General features: G+C 44.0%; 1 protein-coding gene across 1 annotated transcript in view; it reads right to left on the bottom strand.

Moving 5' to 3' along the window:
• Positions 1 to 980: 980 nt before the first annotated feature.
• The window catches only part of ETFA (electron transfer flavoprotein subunit alpha), an 80,955-nt gene continuing 64,053 nt past the window's right edge, over positions 981 to 17,882 (bottom strand). Inside the window, exons 10-12 of the mRNA XM_077882054.1 lie at positions 15,707 to 15,772; positions 11,120 to 11,200; positions 981 to 1,301 (exon numbers count right to left, since the gene is read on the bottom strand). Coding sequence (XP_077738180.1) covers positions 1,263 to 1,301; positions 11,120 to 11,200; positions 15,707 to 15,772 — 186 coding nt within the window. The 3' untranslated portion in view covers positions 981 to 1,262. The remainder of the gene's footprint in view (positions 1,302 to 11,119; positions 11,201 to 15,706; positions 15,773 to 17,882) is intronic.

Here is a 17,882-nt window from a genome sequence, read left to right as displayed (position 1 = left end):
GGCGCCCGGCGCGGCAGGACGAGGCCTCGCACCCGGAGGAGCCGCTGAGCGCTCGGGGCTGAGGGGCCGAGGGGCCGAGGGGCCGAGGGGGCCGACGGGGCCGGGGCGGGAGGAAGCACGGCCGTCAGCCCCACCGAGGCCAGGCCGAGCCACCGGGCGCCCCCGCAGCTCCCCGCCCCGGGCCGCGGGCCGCTCACGCCGTGTGGAGGCCGGGAGGGGCCGCCCCCGCAGCAGCTCGCAGGGCCTCCCGCGCAGCGCCTCCGGGGCCTGGGGCCCCTCCGTGAAGCCGCGGCCTGTGCTGCGTCTCCCCGCCGCCCTCTCACCCCCAGGCGCGAGCAGGTTGAAATGCCAGACACGGAATTTTTTTTAAGACTTTATTTAGTCGTGAGAGACGCGCGGGGGCCCCGAGGCCACGCGGGACCTGTGGGGCCGGGGTCAGCGGGCGCCCGTGGGCCGCGGAGGCCGCCCACGGGGGAGGGGGCGGGGCGAGCACGGCGGTCCCCGCCCCTCCCGCCCCCTCCCGCCCGGCGCCGTGAGCCCTGAGCCCGGGAGCCGCAGGCGGCCTCCCCGCAGCCGACCACGTGCTGGCGCCGGAGCCGCCCCCTTCCTCCCCCCTCCCCCCCCAAGTCCTGTTACCTGACAAGACTCTTTAATAAAAGGAAATGCAGAATTGAATTGACCGCGAGCCAACTACACTGGCCCCGCGACCCAGGGGCGAGTCAGGGCTGCTTTGACCACGTGGGCCGCGGGTTCCTGCAGGCTGGAGCATATTTAAGATAATACTGATGCTGTGGCTCTGAATCTGCCAGCCCAGGTCCCTTCTCTCAACAATTAGATCAACATGATCCGCAGGAGGAACTTCACGGTGCAAGGTTGCCGAGAACAGGGTCCTCCGTGGACAAGACGGGCCAAGGAGAGAGAGACTTTTACTTCCCTTCTTCAATTTTCTTCCTTTACAAAGCCAGGCATACTTCTGGTAGTAGTTCTAAAGCTATGGAAATGTTTTATTATATATTTTATTCCAGAATTAGAAAATCTTTATTATTACTTTTTAGCAAAATCTCAAAAATAATTGCTTGGAACCACAAATAATTAAAAGAAATGTAATAAGAGGCTCATAAAAAAGCATTCTGGCATCTGTGAGAACTTTTTCTCGAATTATGATATGTAGCTCTCCAAGGTTTCCAACGGTCACTATGATAACCATGAATTTCTGTTCAGTTGAATACTTTGACATATTTTCCTTCTTAGAACATGAGAACTCATTTCTTCTTCAATAGCTCAGTCATTTCAGGAACTACCTGCAAATTAAAAAAAAAAAAAAGTAATTAAGCACCTTGAGCCTTCCGTGTGGTGTGGTCACAGCTCGGAAGTACACAGAGAGGGGCGCCTGGGGGGCCCAGGGCCTGATCCTGGAGTCCCAGGATCGAGTCCTGCGTCGGTCTCTCTCCGCCTGCGTCTGTCTCTCTCATGAATAAATAAAATCTTAAAAAAGAAAGTACAAAGACGCCCTGTACACTGCTCCTGAGGCAGAGGTGTGCCCCCACCCCTGCTGTGCTCCCCTCTGTGGGAATGTGGGAGCACTACACACTTAAAAAAAAAAAAAGATTTATCTATTGTAGAGAATGAGAGAGGGAAGAGCACAAGTGAGGGGAGGAGCAGCAGGAGAGAACACGGGCCCAGGCAGGCCTTGACCTCACGACCCTGGGATCATGACCTGAGCCAAGATCAGAGCCAGACATTCGACCACCTGAGCCACCGAGGCCACCCACGACTACTACTTTTGAAAGGGGAGACCACCTGGACACAAGGCTGGCAAGGCCACGAGCCCGCATACTGCCTGTAGGGACTTTTTTTTCCCCTCAAAATGAATGAAGGGGCCCCTGGATGGCTCAGTCAGTTAAGCGTCATGACCCAGGGGTCCTGGGACTGAGCCGCACATCAGGCTCCTCCCGGCTCAGCGGAGCCTGCTTCTCCCTCTGCCCCTCCCCCGCTCCCTCTCTGTCTCATAAATAAAATTTTAAAAGAAAAATAAAAACCAAAGATTGAGTCATGCATGGGGGCGCAGAGGGAGGGAGAGGATCCCGAGCCGCCTCCCAACCCCGAGACCACCGAGACCACGCTCTGCGCCAAAACGGAGTCGGGGGCTCGCCCCAGCGCCACCGCAGCGGGGGGGACTCGGGCTCGGACGCAAGCGCACGCCCAGGAGCCCAGGAGGCGCCGCAGCCGGAGCCCCGCTTTCCCTGCGCGAGGACGTCCCTGGCCCCGGGGCTCCGCCCGCCCCTGCCGGAGGCCGCCCCAGGGTCCGGCCCGGCGCTCCTGCGCTCCCTCCCCGGCGCTCCCCGCACCGGTCCAGCCCACTCCGGGAGGGCTCCGGCGGCGGCGGCGAAGGGTGGGCGGGAGGGGCGGGCGGGGGAGGAGCTGCGGGCTCGAGCCGGTCCGGGCAGGGGTGGGGCAGGCGGAGCGTTGGGCAGGCAGCTGCGGGGGAGTGTCGCGCCCCAAAACCGCCCAGCCACCTGCCAAGGATAATCAGCCGGCCTTCCACGGGGCTGCCGCGGTCCCCGCTCCGAGAGCTGCCCGCTGAACCTGCCCCCCATGCACGCGGCCGCTCAATTATTGAAGAGAGCTACATTTCCATTAGGTGGAAATAATGTGTTCGTACAACATTTATTAAGGAAATTGTCGACATGGTGTTTCTTCCGAATGTCACTCCGTCTCCAGCCTACTGGAAGGCCCGTGCTTACCACGGAGCCAGCAGGCATTAGCTCGGGGGCAGCACTAAGTGCTGGCACCACTCCTAGCTCTGCTCAGTGGGCAGACCACGAGCGGGGCCGGTCACCCGGATGACAAGCTACAAGCCTCCTGTGGGACCTACGTGTTCCATGAAAAATAGGCTAGAGCCCAACTTCTTTTAAGTGAAACATTAACTTGATTTAAAACATACAATTTTTAAAGACTTTCTAGCGTGTCTCCCTGCCACACTCCCCCCCCAAAAGAGGGCACTTTGTCCATCATCTATATCCTTTCTTATTAGATCAACCTCAGACTTTCCAAGCATACCACAAAATACCTTACTAGAAAAAAATAAATGCCAGCTCAAGTTCACTGAATGACAGCCCGGAGCAAGCTCAAAGACCTAGATTCTTATCTGTATTTTAGATAGTGTGAGATGCAGCTCCCTATTCAGTAAGACCAAATGGAAGTGAATTTATGTTTATCTTTAAAAAAAAAAAATAAAACAAGACAATCTACTGACAGAAATCACAACACAACTATATTTCGGTCATTTAGTATTTCCCCAGAGTAAGCACCATGGGAGATAGAGCAGCTCAGGCCTAATTCTTGCCCACAAGAAGTCCCCATCCCCTAATTGGGGGAGAAAAGACAGAGGACTATGAACCACCCAATCAAGAATGTGCTCATCTTACATGTAAGATGTAAGAAGATGAGAAGAATGGCACCAAATGCTCAAAATCCAGGAATCCAGGAGTTCTGAGGAAGAGATTAGGTGTGGACTTGGAAAAATCAGAACATTAACGTGGAGGAGAAAAGTATTCTGGATAAGAACTGAAGAGCAAACAGAGATAAACCCTGTGGGTTCCAGAGAAACAGTGTAAAGGGATTAGAATGACTCTAGTGAATAGCTATGTGTGGGAGAATTGGAGAAAGTTTTAAAAAACAGGTGGTATGCAAAGTCCAATCGATGGGAATAGAATACTCATGGTGCCGTGACAACATGCACAAGAATGAAGACGGAACCTCGTCTCACATCATATACAAAAATTACACACCATATACAAAACAGATCAATGACCTAACCATGGGAGTTAAAACAATAAAACTCTTATTGAAAGAAAACTCAGGGCTAAATCTTCATAATCTTGGATTTGGCAATGGATTCTTAACTATGACACTAAAAAAAACATTAGCAACAAGAGAAAAAAACCGACGAGCTGGACTTCATCAAAATTAGAAACTTTTGTACAAAGGTCATTATCAAGAAAGTGAGAGGATAACCTATCTACAAAATGGAAGAAAATATTTGGAAATTATCTCTCAGATAAGGGTTTAATATCCAAAATACATTAGGAGCGCCTACAACTCCAGAACAAAGGCAAAACTCAACTAAAAAGTTGGCAAAGGATGTGGAAAATTTTTCTTTAAAGTTACAGAAAAGGCCAAAAGGACATGAAAAGATGCCCAGCATCATTAGACATTAAGAAAATGCAAGTCAAAACCGCAATGAGACACCACTTCATACCTACCAGGATGGCTCTGAATGAAAAGTAACAAGTGTTAGCAAAGATATGGAAAAACTGGGATGCTTGCACATTGCTGGTGGAATGTAAAATGGGGCAGCCACTAGAGAAAGCAGCTTGGAGGTTCTTCAAAAAGCTAAACATACAATTACCATATTACCCAGCAATCCATATGTATAAACCCAAAGGAAATCAAAGTGAGGACTTGAACAGATACAGAGGCCTATAATCACTCTACTGGCTTAGGCAAAAGTTTCACATATATGACACCTACTAAGGGACAAGCAATAAAAGAAAAAACAGATAAAATGGATTTCAACAAAATGTAAACTTTTGTGCATCAAAGGACATCAAGAAAGTGAAAAGACAGGAGCTCCCCTCTACTTGCTAAATGGGATGCTGTCTGATTCATGACTTAATAAAGACAATACAATTAATTAATTAAAGAGAGAGGATGAGGGAGGGGAGGAGAGAAGAGAAAAGAGAAGGAAAAGGAAAAAGACAACCTAAAGAATGGAAGAAATTATTTGCAAATCACATATTGATAAGGGACTTGTATTCAGAATATATAAAGAACTCTTACAATTCAACAACAAAAAAGACAAATAACAAAAATTTTAAATGGGCAAAGGATTTGAATAGATAGATCTCCAAAGAATATGCAAATGGCCAGCAAGCACAGGAGGCGATGCTCAACATCACTTGCTATCAAGGAAACACAACCACCACCACAATGAATTACCCCTTCACAGCCACTAGAATGTCTATAAAAAAAAAAGATGGACAATAACAAGTGTCAGTGAGTGTATGGAGAAGCGGGAGCCCTCATACAGTATTGGTGGGAACGTAAAGTGGGGCAGCCACTTTGGAAAACAGCCTGGCAGTTCTTCAAAATGTTAAAAATAGAGTATCAAGTGACCCAGAAATTCCATTCCTGGCTATATACCCAAACAAGATGAAAACATATGTCTGCACAAAAACTTCAATGCGTTACTTATAATAGCAAAAAAGTAGAAACAACCCCAGTGTCCATCAAATGATTAATGGATAAACAAAACGAGGCATATCCACACAGTGGATATTATTCAGCAATAAAAGAAAGTGCTGATATAGGAGTCACCACAGATGGATCTTGAAAACCTTATGCTAAGAAACCAGCCACCAAAAAAAAAAAAAAAAAAAAAAGAAACCAGCCACCAAAGACCATATATTACATGATTTTGTCTATATGAAATAGCAGGACAGGAAAATCCATAGAAATACAAAATAGATGAGGTGCTGCCACGGTCTGGGGAGAGTGGGGAATAGGAAGTGACTACGAAGAGGTATGGGGTTTCTTCTCAGTGTGACGAAAATGTTCCGGAATTACATAGTTGATGGTTGTGTAACTCTGGATGTACCGAGAATCCCTGAACTATACATTTTAGAAGGGTGAACTCTATGATTTGTGAGCTAAATCTCAGAAAAGCTATTAAAAAACCACCACCACCACCACCACGAGTCAGGTAGTGTCCTATTCTCACTCTAACTCCGATTATAATATTTACCATTTATTGAACACCTACTATGTATCTGTGTGAAAGGAAATACAAACAGGTCGCCTAATATTTAACACAGACTGTACTAGGTACAGTATAAGCTCATTATACTGTATAACCTTCAATACATTATATATTCAATATATTGTATAAACCTTCAGTATAACCTTGTAAGGTAGGTAGTATGATATTTATATTATTTTTGAGAAAGCTTACATTCAAAAAAATTAAACAGGTTGGCCAAGATAATTTAACTAGTATGTGGCTCACAACTACTCTATGAGTTCATAACAACTATACCTGTTTGAATTAAAGCTCATAATTAATATACCAATTATTTCTCATGTGAAGAAAAAGACTTGTCTCTAACTCATGATTATTGAAGGGTTAAGTAAAATAGTATTAAAAAATAAAATGCATACACATTTTTACTCCAGATACCATATCACTTAGATCATTATTAGTCTGTTATGTGATACTTTGAAATTTAAAATTTTTACACAAAAATTTAGTCTAAAGCCACCCTTTTTACACAACTATTATTTGACTTAATGGTATCTTTTCTTTTTTAAAAATATTTTATTTTGGGGGACGCCTGGAGATGGCTCAGTCGGTTAAGCATCCAGCTCTTGACTTTGGCTCAGGTCATGGTCTCAGGGTTGGGAGATCAAGCCCCGCATCTGTATAGCTACCTCCCACTCTTACAGGAAATCTTAGGGATTGTACCTCAGGCACAGACACGGACACGAGAATGAACGGATTTGTGCCCTGTGCAGAGCCTGCTTAATCTCTCTCTCTCTCTCTGCACTCCCCCCAAAATACAAATAAGTAAATAAATATTTTATTTTTTAAAATAATCTCTACCTCCAGCGTGGGGGGCTTGAACTTACAACTCCAAGGTCAAGAGCTGCATGCTCTACCTACTGAGCCAGCCAGGTGCTCCTGACTTTATGGTATTTTCTTTAAAATCTTAATCTGAAATAGATAATGCTAACTCTCATTCATAACTTGTATCACTGTATTTTTATGTGTTGTTATAACTATTTGAGGAGTATACTCACTACACCACCTTGTCCATTCTTCGGTCAGAATTACTGTAATACTCACCTATGTTACACGCATTCTGATTTCAACTAAACGAACAATTTGATGGATACTGTCTAGGTTCCTGGAGTCTGCCAAAAGTGAGGTCTTTATTTTTTCTTTGTGGTTAGGGTTGGGGGGAAACAGAGGTTTCTGATTAGGAATAAACTTTTTTGCTAAAATTATATCCTGAAAGTTTTAAGTAAGTAAAAGATGAAGGGGAAGATAAGATAGGTCATTGGTAAACTGGGCCTAAAGGTGCTCTCCTGTCCCACTTCCTTCACCAGGACTTCCTGTCCCAAACCAAATTATAATAGAGAAGAAAACTATTCCTCTTCTGCTTATTAATGATCTAGACAAGAGACGGAGAAGGGGGCCCACTACACGTTCCCAAGGATGAGGGGTACACGTCCTTTCATTCCACTGTGTCCAAGGCACCACCCTGAGGCTCCTAGAAAGAGGAGGAGACAACTCTATGGACTCGACTTGCTTCTGGACCCCTTCCAGGGCCGTTCTGTCCAGCTGTCACTGAGGAATGATAACAAGGCAGGCAAAGACCACGGCCGCAGCCACAACGGCCTCTTCGAACTTTCAGAGTAAGTGTCATTCCATCAGGGCTGGGGTAGCTTTTGAATTCATTCCTCTTAAGAGGAGCTGCGTGAGACTTTCTCCACATACGCCGTGGAACCCCACTCGGGTGGTTCTAGCCTGGAAATTAGAACATGGAGCACATTCTTCTGCCACCAGACTCTCCCCGCAGCCAGCACGGCAAACCTGAGGTGCTCACTGTCTCTGCAGCGCAGGGTGACCAGCAGAGCCACACCTCCCTGCGCCCGCAGGCCTGGCTCAGTGCTGTACCTGCTGGGACCTGGACTGGGGCAGGACCTCGAGTGGCATCGCGCCTCCATCAGAGCTCTTATGCTGCAGCCCTCCAGGAGACTCCAGGTCAGGGCTGCAAAATGCTGGACTGCCTGCCTCCCGGGGCAAAGCCATTACTGGACCATCCCCCGTGGCCACAGCAAGGAAAGTCAACATGCATTCGTTGGACTGGACTGTGAGCTTGCTTCTTCGCACCTGCATGGCCCTCAGGAACAGCTGCAGGGTGGAGTTCCAGTACCCCACCAGGGCCATCCCGTCACAGCCACCTTGCCCCACCAGGAGGGTCCTTCTTACTGCAATTTATAGGTAGAGGAGTAGCAGTGAACCACTTGGCCATGGTCCCTAACGAGTTGGGAAGGCACGGTGATGAGCGCAAAACAGAACCAGGTGCCTGGCTTAATTGTGCCAAAAAATTGCTGAGTAGTCTTCCCAAATCAGATCTCTCTGGGACACACACAACTTGAAAAAAAACATAACTCACTGGTGTCACATATGTAGTAGCAACTCGGAGGCTACAACTCAAGCAGTACTTTTTAAGTAATCTCCACACCCGACCTGAGGCTTGAACCTATGACCCAAGATCAAGAGTCGCATACTCTACCAACCAAGCCAGCCAGGTGCCCCTCAGGCAGATTTTTAATATTTTCGTAATCTAATTTTACTGTCTTAGGACTCTCACCACATGTACACACCTTTCAGCACACACATGTACACACCTCCTCACTTGCGTGTTCCTTCTCTCCTGTCAGACCCGGGAGCTGTCCTTAATGCAAGAGGCATAGTTGTGTGACACCTTGCCATCAATAATTGCTACAAAGTTGCTCCTCCTCCAAGGCAGTCATCTACTATATAAACATAACAAATTTCCAGCTAACACTTCATCCATTTTTCAAGTAAGCCCAGTCTGTAGGTTGCAACATATAGTGTACAAGAAAACAAAAAAAATGTTAAAATAAACAATATTATTTGTAAACTTATTTAAATATTCTCTTGAAGAAAAAGGCAACTACAGTAGATGTCTGTTTCCAAACATATCAACTGAATACATGGTGAGGGTTCAGAGGGTTTCACTTTTATTTTTTGTTTGATTTATTTATTTAATTTTTTAAATTGAGGTTTGATTCGCCAACATATAGTGTAACTCCCAGTGCTCATCCCATCAAGTGCCCCCCTCAGTGCCCGTCACCCAGTCACCCCATCCCCCTGCTCGACTACCCCTCCACTACCCTACCCCTCCACTACCTTTTACATGAGAGACTCCTAACTCTGGGGGAAAAAGAAAAAAAAAAGAGGGTTTCATTTTTAAATTAAAAGGTCTTTACTGGGATCCCTGGGTGGCGCAGCGGTTTAGCGCCTGCCTTTGGCCCAGGGCGCGATCCTGGAGACCCGGGATCGAATCCCACGTCGGGCTCCCGGTGCATGGAGCCTGCTTCTCCCTCTGCCTGTGTCTCTGCCTCTCTCTCTTTCTCTCTCTGTGACTATCATAAATAAATAAAAATTTAAAAAAAAAATAAAAATAAAAATAAAAGGTCTTTACTCGTTAAGCTTCTCACTGTAGCTAAATGCTTGCTATTTGAACAAAGTTACTTACCCTTGTGAGAGATACAAAAAATTTTTCTCTCATTCTAACTTTTCCTCCCACTGGTATATCTCAGTGGTCAAATGAGTGTCATTAATTACTGTTTGTTCTCACACAGCTGGGCCGGGTAACAGGAGCAGCAGAAATACCCAAATCCTAAATTTCAATTACAGGAGCCCAGGATCACTAAAGAGGGCTCTCGGAGGGGCCCGGGTGGGGGTTTGCCAAGGGGACGGCTGACCCAGGGCAACAGCCCCATCCTAGTCTCTGCATGAGCAGCTGAAGTTCGTCCTCGCTGAGCACGAACATACACTTCCAAGTACAGGTGTGCTCTCAGAGTAAATCCTTAGTTCATGTGGAGCATACGCAGCACTGGCGAAGCCACGGTAAGGGGCCAAGTCTTTTGCCAAGGGGAACACCGTGGCGCTATTAAGGCCCGCACTGGCTTGCTGTGATTCTGTGTGAGGGCTTCCTCACTAGCAAACCCACTGCTCCCAGGGCTGGATGCTAGGTTCAGAGCCTCAATGATGGCGAGAGCGATTTCTGCATAAGGCAACCTACAGGTGTGCAGGCAAGTCCTGAGGGACAAAAAGAAGCCGGGCCAGGCACGAGCTATGTCCTTTCAATGTTACACATCAGTATCATTAAAATAATTTTTCTCATGGAGAGGGCAAGTACAGGGGTGGTGGCAGGGCAGAAGGAACACTCAAAAGTGAAGAGGATGAAGAGTGGGAAGTGTTCTTCCCTAAGTAGATCACATTAGGAAGGCCCTGAACTCTCCAACACAGCAAGCAGAGCATACTTGTTGAGCCAGACAAGCCGCACTCGAGCGCCCACTCAAAAGCTGAGTCGGGGTGCCTGGCTGCTTCAGTCAGAAGAGCATCCAACTCCTGATCTCAGGGTCAGAGTTTGAGCCCCATGGGGAGTGTGGAGATTACTTAAATATGTAAAACTTAAAAGAAAACAAAGAAAAGAAAAGCTGTAGCATTTCTGGCAAATCTCTGAATGAGGGTATTTGATGTGAATTTTTTTTTCTTTTTTTTTTTTAAAGATTTTACTTATTTATTCATTAGAGACACAGGCAGAGGGAGAAGCAGGCTCCATGCGGGGAGCCCGACGTGGGACTCGATCCTGGGACCCCGGGGTCACGCCCTGAGCCGAAGGTAGAGGCTCAATCGCTGAGCCACCCAGGCGTCCCTGATGTGAATTTCTTTAAGATACCTGCCAAATATGATTCTAGGTTATAATTACTTGAGTCACTTCACATCGTGTACTACCTTAGTACACAAGATGCCAAAAGTCATGTGGATACTTTAAAGACAATATGGACTCCTTTTTTTTTTTTTTTTTTTTACATTTTTATTTATTTATGATAGTCACAGAGAGAGAGAGAGAGAGGCAGAGACACAGGCAGAGGGAGAAGCAGGCTCCATGCACCGGGAGCCCGACGTGGGATTCGATCCCGGGTCTCCAGGATCGCGCCCTGGGCCAAAGGCAGGCGCCAAACCGCTGCGCCACCCAGGGATCCCTCCTTTTCTTTTTTTATGGACTCCTTTTCAAAGGTAAAGTTATAATACTCTATATAAACTTCATGTATTTATTAGGACAACTTCTCTTTAAGTAGTTTAAAACTACATATACATATTAATACAATACACACAGACACACAGGTACACAGACATACAACGTTCTCCTGTAATGGTTTCCTCTATGACCAACTCTAAGAGGTTCTTCTTGGATGACAATCTAGGTAACAGTCATCTCTCCCAAAGCCAGCTTACCTTAAATAAATCTGCGACAATTCCATAATCTGCCACTTGAAAAATCGGAGCTTCTGGGTCTTTGTTAATAGCCACAATTGTCTGTGAAATAAAACCAAGAGTTTGGCCTTTATCAAGAAAGCATACCATAGATTGATGGTTCTATTTTACACTCTCAATGAAACATTTTTTTTTTTTTTAATTTATTTATGATAGTCACAGACAGAGAGAGAGAGAGAGAGAGAGGCAGAGATATAGGCAGAGGGAGAAGCAGGCTCCATGCACCGGGAGCCTGATGTGGGATTCGATCCTGGGTCTCCAGGATCGCGCCCTGGGCCAAAGACAGGCGCTAAACCGCTGCACCACCCAGGGATCCCTCAACGAAAAATTAACATGGTTAAAAATGTCTACCAAGTAAGATTAATTTGATTCATTTGTGCCAATATTGTAAATTGAGAAATTTCTGGGTTTGAACATAGCACAATTATCTCCCACCCCACTACTAGCCCATCACGGTATTAATAAAGGTTTTTAAACCATTATTTTTCTTAGTTTTTTTCTGACTTATGAAAAATAATGTTTTAGGAAGTAACAAATCAGGAGAGGATTCTGGGCAGATGGAAAAATAGGAAGCATCAGAAGGAACGTGTCTTCCCACCTACACTGCTAACAACTGCACTGGCATCATCTGTCTAAGGTAACTACTTTGGGACTCCAGAGTCTATAAGGCTTGCAATTTCCAGGGGAAGGTAAACTGCAGCTCTTATTGCAGGCGCAGGTACTCATTTCCCACCCCCAGCGGCAAGCACCTGTGTACACATTCCTGCAGCAGCCTGCAGCAGCCTGCAGCGCCCGCAGGAGCCAGAGTGGGCAAAAAAGCAGCCTGTCCTCCAACTACTGGGGACGTGTGCTTTGATTACTGACTGCTGCTACCGATCAGAGATGCAGGCCGAGGAAGACTACTGTTGTTGCACCTCCCCCACTGTTGCAGATCCCTCCCCTCCTCTGGCTAAAGCTACCTCCAGGGGATTTAAAAAGTCAAAGCACTTCTGCCCCCCAGCATTGTTCTTTCTCTGAGAGCCAGACATTCAAGACTAGAATACTCAAAAACAACTGCATATACAGAGAAAATTACAAACTAACCTCACATGCAGGCTTAGAAAAGACAAAAAGACCTTAAATTTATACCTCAGGTTAATCTTTGGCAGAGAAACAGCCTACAACACAAAACACAAGAATAATAAATAAAAAACAACAACAACGAAACAGCACACCCTGGGGAAGGAGGAGAATCGGATTTCCAGGAATGCCACATCATTAGATTCAAATATCCAGCTTTCAACAACAACAAATCACATGGCATACTAACAAACAAGAAAGTACGAGTGCAAAGGAAAAAAAATCAGCAGAAACTGCTTCTGAAAAAGATCTGATGGCAGTCCTACTAGAGAAAGACTTTGAAACAATCATTTTAAAGATGCTCAAAGCACTATAAAGATGTGGAGAAAGTCAAGAAAACAATGTATGAATAAATGGAAATATCAACAGAGATCAAAAGAGAGAGAAACCAAAACAAAAATTCTGGAGACGCTAAGTACAATAACTAAAGTGAAAAATTCACTGGAGAGATTCAAAGGCTGATTTGAGATCATTACCTGAGCCAAAACCAAGAGTCAGATGCTTAACCGAATGTACCACTCAGGCATCCTCTCTATAGGTGCTTCAAACACCACTGCAATTAAAGTAAATTTAAAGTTTTGACTCTATTATTTGACTCTATTTGGTGTTATTTTAATAGATTATAATAATTCATTTCTCTAGGAGTCAAGTTTCTCCCTGCCTATTATCCTAACACATGAAAACAACTGGAACACATTTTTAAGAGAATTTTGATACAGTCTGACTTAACATATAGCCCACATGACATATGTGTAACTCCCCTAGGGTCTCTCAAAAAGATGAAAATATTCCAGAATATCTGAGAATGGAGTATAGTGTAGTCCAGATGACTACTACTCCAGCGAAACATGGCACATGTATTAAAAGATGTGTGGTCAGAGACAAGAAATGATGGTTTCAATACGAGCCTCAAACCCAAAGTCACAAGCACAAACATTTCGAATCACAGGCATTTGGTTTGCATTGAGGTGAAGCCTCCTTTGCAGGAACTAGCAGAGAATTATTTAATTAATGTGGTTGATGATTTTCCTGGAGGCCACCTGGTCAAATATCTGACAGTTTAATCTTCTGAAAGCTTTTTCATTCCCACTACATAAAAGTTATTATTATTTTTTAAAGATTTATTTATTCATGAGAGACACAGAGACAGAGAGAGAGGCAGAGACCCAGGCAGAGGGAGAAGCAGGCTCCATGCAGGGAGCCCCATGTGGGACTCGATCCCGGGTCTCCAGGATCACGCCCTGGGCTGAAGGTAGTGCTAAACTGCTGAGCCACCCAGGCTGCCCATAAAAGTTATTTTTAAAGCAAGAGCACACAACTATGGACAAGGAACCACTAAAGTATGTAAGAAGATTTGAGATGGTTATAGTCTTTCAAATTACTAAAAGAATATTCCTGAATTGTCAACTGTAAAGTATCATAAAATCTTGCTTGCATCCTCGAGCTCTCTTACTATACCCTTATAAATTCACGGTCCCTTCTTTACCAGCTTTTACAGCACAGATTATATTCAATGATATTAATATGTATATAGTTCAAAAAGTACTTTCATTACATTGACTTGTTTGATATAAACCAAATTTCATACTCTTTAAACTATACGATGATGTTAATTAAAACTAAGTTGTGGGCAGCCCTGGTGGCGCAGCGGTTTGGCGCCGCCTGCAGCCTGGGGTGTGATCCTGGAGACCCGGGATCGAGTCCCACATCGGGCTCCCTGCATGGAGCCTGCTTCTCCCTCTGCCTGTGTCTCAGCCTCTCTCTCTCTCTCTCTGTGTCTATGAATAAATAAATAAAATCTTAAAAAAAAAAAACTAAGTTGTATGTGATGTGATCATCAGATTTTTTTTTTTTAAGATTTATTCACTGATGAGAGACACACACGGGGAGAAAGAAAGAGAGAAAGAGAAAGAGAGAGAGACAGAGGCAGAGACACAGGCAGAGGGAGAAAGAAGCAGGCTCCATGCAGGGAGCCTGACGTGGGACTCGATCCCAGGACCCCGGGGTCATGCTCTGGGCCGAAGGCAGACACTCAACCACTGAGCCTCCCAGGTGTCCCATGATCATCTGTTTAAACCCCTTACTCTAATATCTCATTTTAGACCTTAACCAAAATTATAACCTGAGACTGTTGTGTCTCCCACACAAGGTAATGATGATAAGAATACGTTTTTTCATTAAGCAACCCCAGCATCTAGCACAAAGTAAGTGCTTAATAAATATTTGTTGACTGCATAAACAGAGGACACCTTGGTTCAACTTTCTTACAGACTGTTCCCCAATACTGGTCTCCTGACTTCAACTGTTCCCTTTTTGCTTTACCTAGCTAGTCCATCTGTCCCTCAATCCAGTCATGTTGCTGTGGCATCACAATTTTTGCCAGGATCTTCTTGGCAGACAGAATCTTTTATTTTAGAGAAACAATTCTATGATATGTCTGAATTGGCCCAGCTAAAAATATTTCTTCAGGTTGCTGGTGTTGGAGTGTTTTTTTCCTTTTTTCCTTTAATGCAGCAACAACATTTTCCCCATCGGCACTGCTTGTTTTCATAGCTCAGTAAAGAAACCTGCCATCCAACTGTGAAATCTGACTGGTTTTGGGCCAATTCATTTAGAGGTTACATGGAGGTAGTGAATGCATTTTTTCAAGTTAGAAGTTAAACCTGTTAAAACTTTTATTACCTTTTATATCAAACTTCCATCTGAATGAATAAAAAAGCTGGAATGTCAGAAGCATCTCTGTCTTCATGAAAGACTAAAGTTCATAATTCAAACTGTGCATTGGTATGCATGAATTAATGTGTCATATTCTGAAATATATGCTCACAGAATCCTTACACAGGGCTTCCCAATATAGTCCAAAGCAGCAAGTTAGCTTCGAATGCTTCCTCTATATACTGTATTGTTAACAATTACTGTGGTATTAAGATGCCTCAACCCCAAATATATTTGTCACCAACCTGAGAAAAGGAGCTTTGTCTCCATGAGGGTGGGACATTTAGGGGACCAGGATGAAGCAGAGAGTCAGGGATTAGAAACTTTATAAACTAATTAGATGGTCAGAACCTCATTAAGCTGTCTTCACCCTAAATTTTCTAACTATAGAGAATCAGGGCTGAAAGGGACCTTAGACATCATCAACGAATACCTGTGTTAGATAAAGAACTGAGGTGCAGCCAAGACGCATTATGTGGTAAGCTAGGGGCAGAGCTGGGTGGGGTCACATTACTTTCCATGACACAGCACTGCCTCTCCTACCAGTGGTATAGTCAAGCAGTGATCAGCACCTTGTATTACTTTCTACTCGTAGATCTGTGTTAATCTGAATGGTTGAAACTACACACACCGTAACTATATGGAAACTGAGTAAAACCAAAATTTTAAAATAGGAAAATTTTTCTTTTAGGATCATTATTACTGTATACTTACCTTGCTGTCTTTCATCCCAGCTAAATGTTGGATGGCTCCAGATATTCCTACAGCAATGTAAAGCTCCTGAAACAAAAGAGACCATACCATTAATACATACTTACATATATTATATTGTATCTTCCATAGTATTTGCTATTAGCAATTCAAGTCTTAGGCTAAAGATATTTTAAATAAAGTAGATGCAATATGTGCTACTTAAATTATGTTTTCTTCCTTCCCTGATCTAAACCAGTCTTCTCTTTCCTCCAAATTCCTATACTAGTGGGGATATAATAAATATGTGCATAATGAGAATCAATGACAATTAAGTATGTGCCAACCACTGTGCTAATAATAAGCATTTTGCATCAACTGTTTCAATTAATCTCAATTTCCTGTGAGGCAGCACTTTTTGTCTGGGCTGCTCATTTAGATACCACACTTTAAACTCATCACTCTGTATATATTCATTTACCACGTATGTGTGTGCGCGATGTATTTTCATATATATACGTACATATGAATATCACTATATATCTCTATATATACATGCACAATATATACACAATGTACATGTAAACACATACACATATTAAAATTTATTTTGGAGACACCTGAGTGGCTCAGCGGTTGAGCATCTGCCTTCAGCCCAGGGTGTGATCCTGGAGTCCCAGGATCGAGTCCCACATCGGGCTCCCTGCATGGAGCCTGCTTCTTCTTCTGCCTGTGTCTCTGCCTCATTCTTTCTCTCTCTCAGAAATAAATTAAAATCTTAAAAAAATAAAATAAAAATAAAATATATCTTGACTTGTTTGCCTTCTCATAAAAGGATATTTGTAAAATGATAATTGATATACTTCTTAAACTTCGTATTTAGAAAAAAACAAAAGTACAAATCAGCCTCAAGAGGTTCTAAACACAGACATACACACACGTGCACACACAATCTCCCTAAGAAATACAAAGTTCTTGAAGGAATAGGCTAAATCTCTGTATTTCGAGCTCTTACTAAAAGGGCCTCAGACTGTTGTTTCTAAGGAAAGGTTAATGATAATCTTTGTACCTCCTGATCCTCTGCCCCCAGTAATAACAAAGAGAATGACTACTGGCTGTTGCTCTCTGCCCCTTTATCTGAAAAGTTTATAAAGTGTCCATGTTTGGAAAACTAATAAATGCTTAATTTAATGGAGCTTAGCTGCTTCATTCTGTCTACTAAACATAATTAAGGCTTTAACTGAAAAACGTTTCCCCACACATAAGCTGAGCAAGTCCTGCCTTGGGGAGGGGGTTCCCCTACCACATAACCAGACTGATGCTATGGTTTTGTCACAACTGACACTAGTCTCTCCTCAATATGAATACAAACCAATTTCTTCCTCTGTTTCCCAACTGTAAACAGGGGGTATAGCCCCAACACTGGAACTTCTTAAAAAACCTCCCCAGGATACTCTAATGTGCAGCCAGGGTAAGAACCATTAGAGCAGATGATCCCTCAGCTCTTACGCAGCTGGAATCCTGTAACTCTTTTCAACAGGACCAGGCCAGGGGATGGGATATGCCCGGGCCTTATCTCTAAGGCATAAAGCGTCTAACTGCTTCTAAAGCAGCAAGATACTACTGTGTACCCTGTAAAAGGAAACAACTTAGTCCCCAAAGTGAGTTAAATCTTCTGAAAATGAGGTGGGCTTGTTTTCCAATTCAACTTGCTCTACAGTTACCACCTAAAAGCCTAAAGGTAAGTAGGTACAATTTGGCCTAAAAAAAACCGTCTTGGGCGGTAGATAGAAAGTAAAATGTATGGGTAAGGATAAAACACATTCCCATGGCTCCATGATTCTATCTTAAACATATGCAGTGTGTCTGTCACGACCATATACATCTGAACAATGCAATAAGGCCCTGATACTATACTTCTCATCAGGCATGGCCACTGCCATGAGATAAACAAGCTTCTTTTCTTTGAAAAAGCACCTCTATTCTTTATGTAACATTTACAGGTAACTTCAACTGATAATTTTAACATCATTTCAGTTTACTCTAACTAGCATTTCTTTAATAAAAGGACCATCATTAAATTGTCAATTAAAATATACTTACTAAATCTCACATTCAGGAAAACCAGGCCAACAAAATCTCCAAAGCAAGTTATTCAGAAAGACAAACATCCAGACAGAAAACTGTCTCACCAGCCACT

The sequence above is a fragment of the Canis aureus genome, chromosome 32 (genome assembly GCF_053574225.1).
Source record: "Canis aureus isolate CA01 chromosome 32, VMU_Caureus_v.1.0, whole genome shotgun sequence".
Classification (NCBI taxonomy): domain Eukaryota; kingdom Metazoa; phylum Chordata; class Mammalia; order Carnivora; family Canidae; genus Canis; species Canis aureus.
The sequence above is the reverse complement of the archived record's forward strand: the minus strand, read 5'-3'. Positions and strand labels throughout refer to the sequence as shown.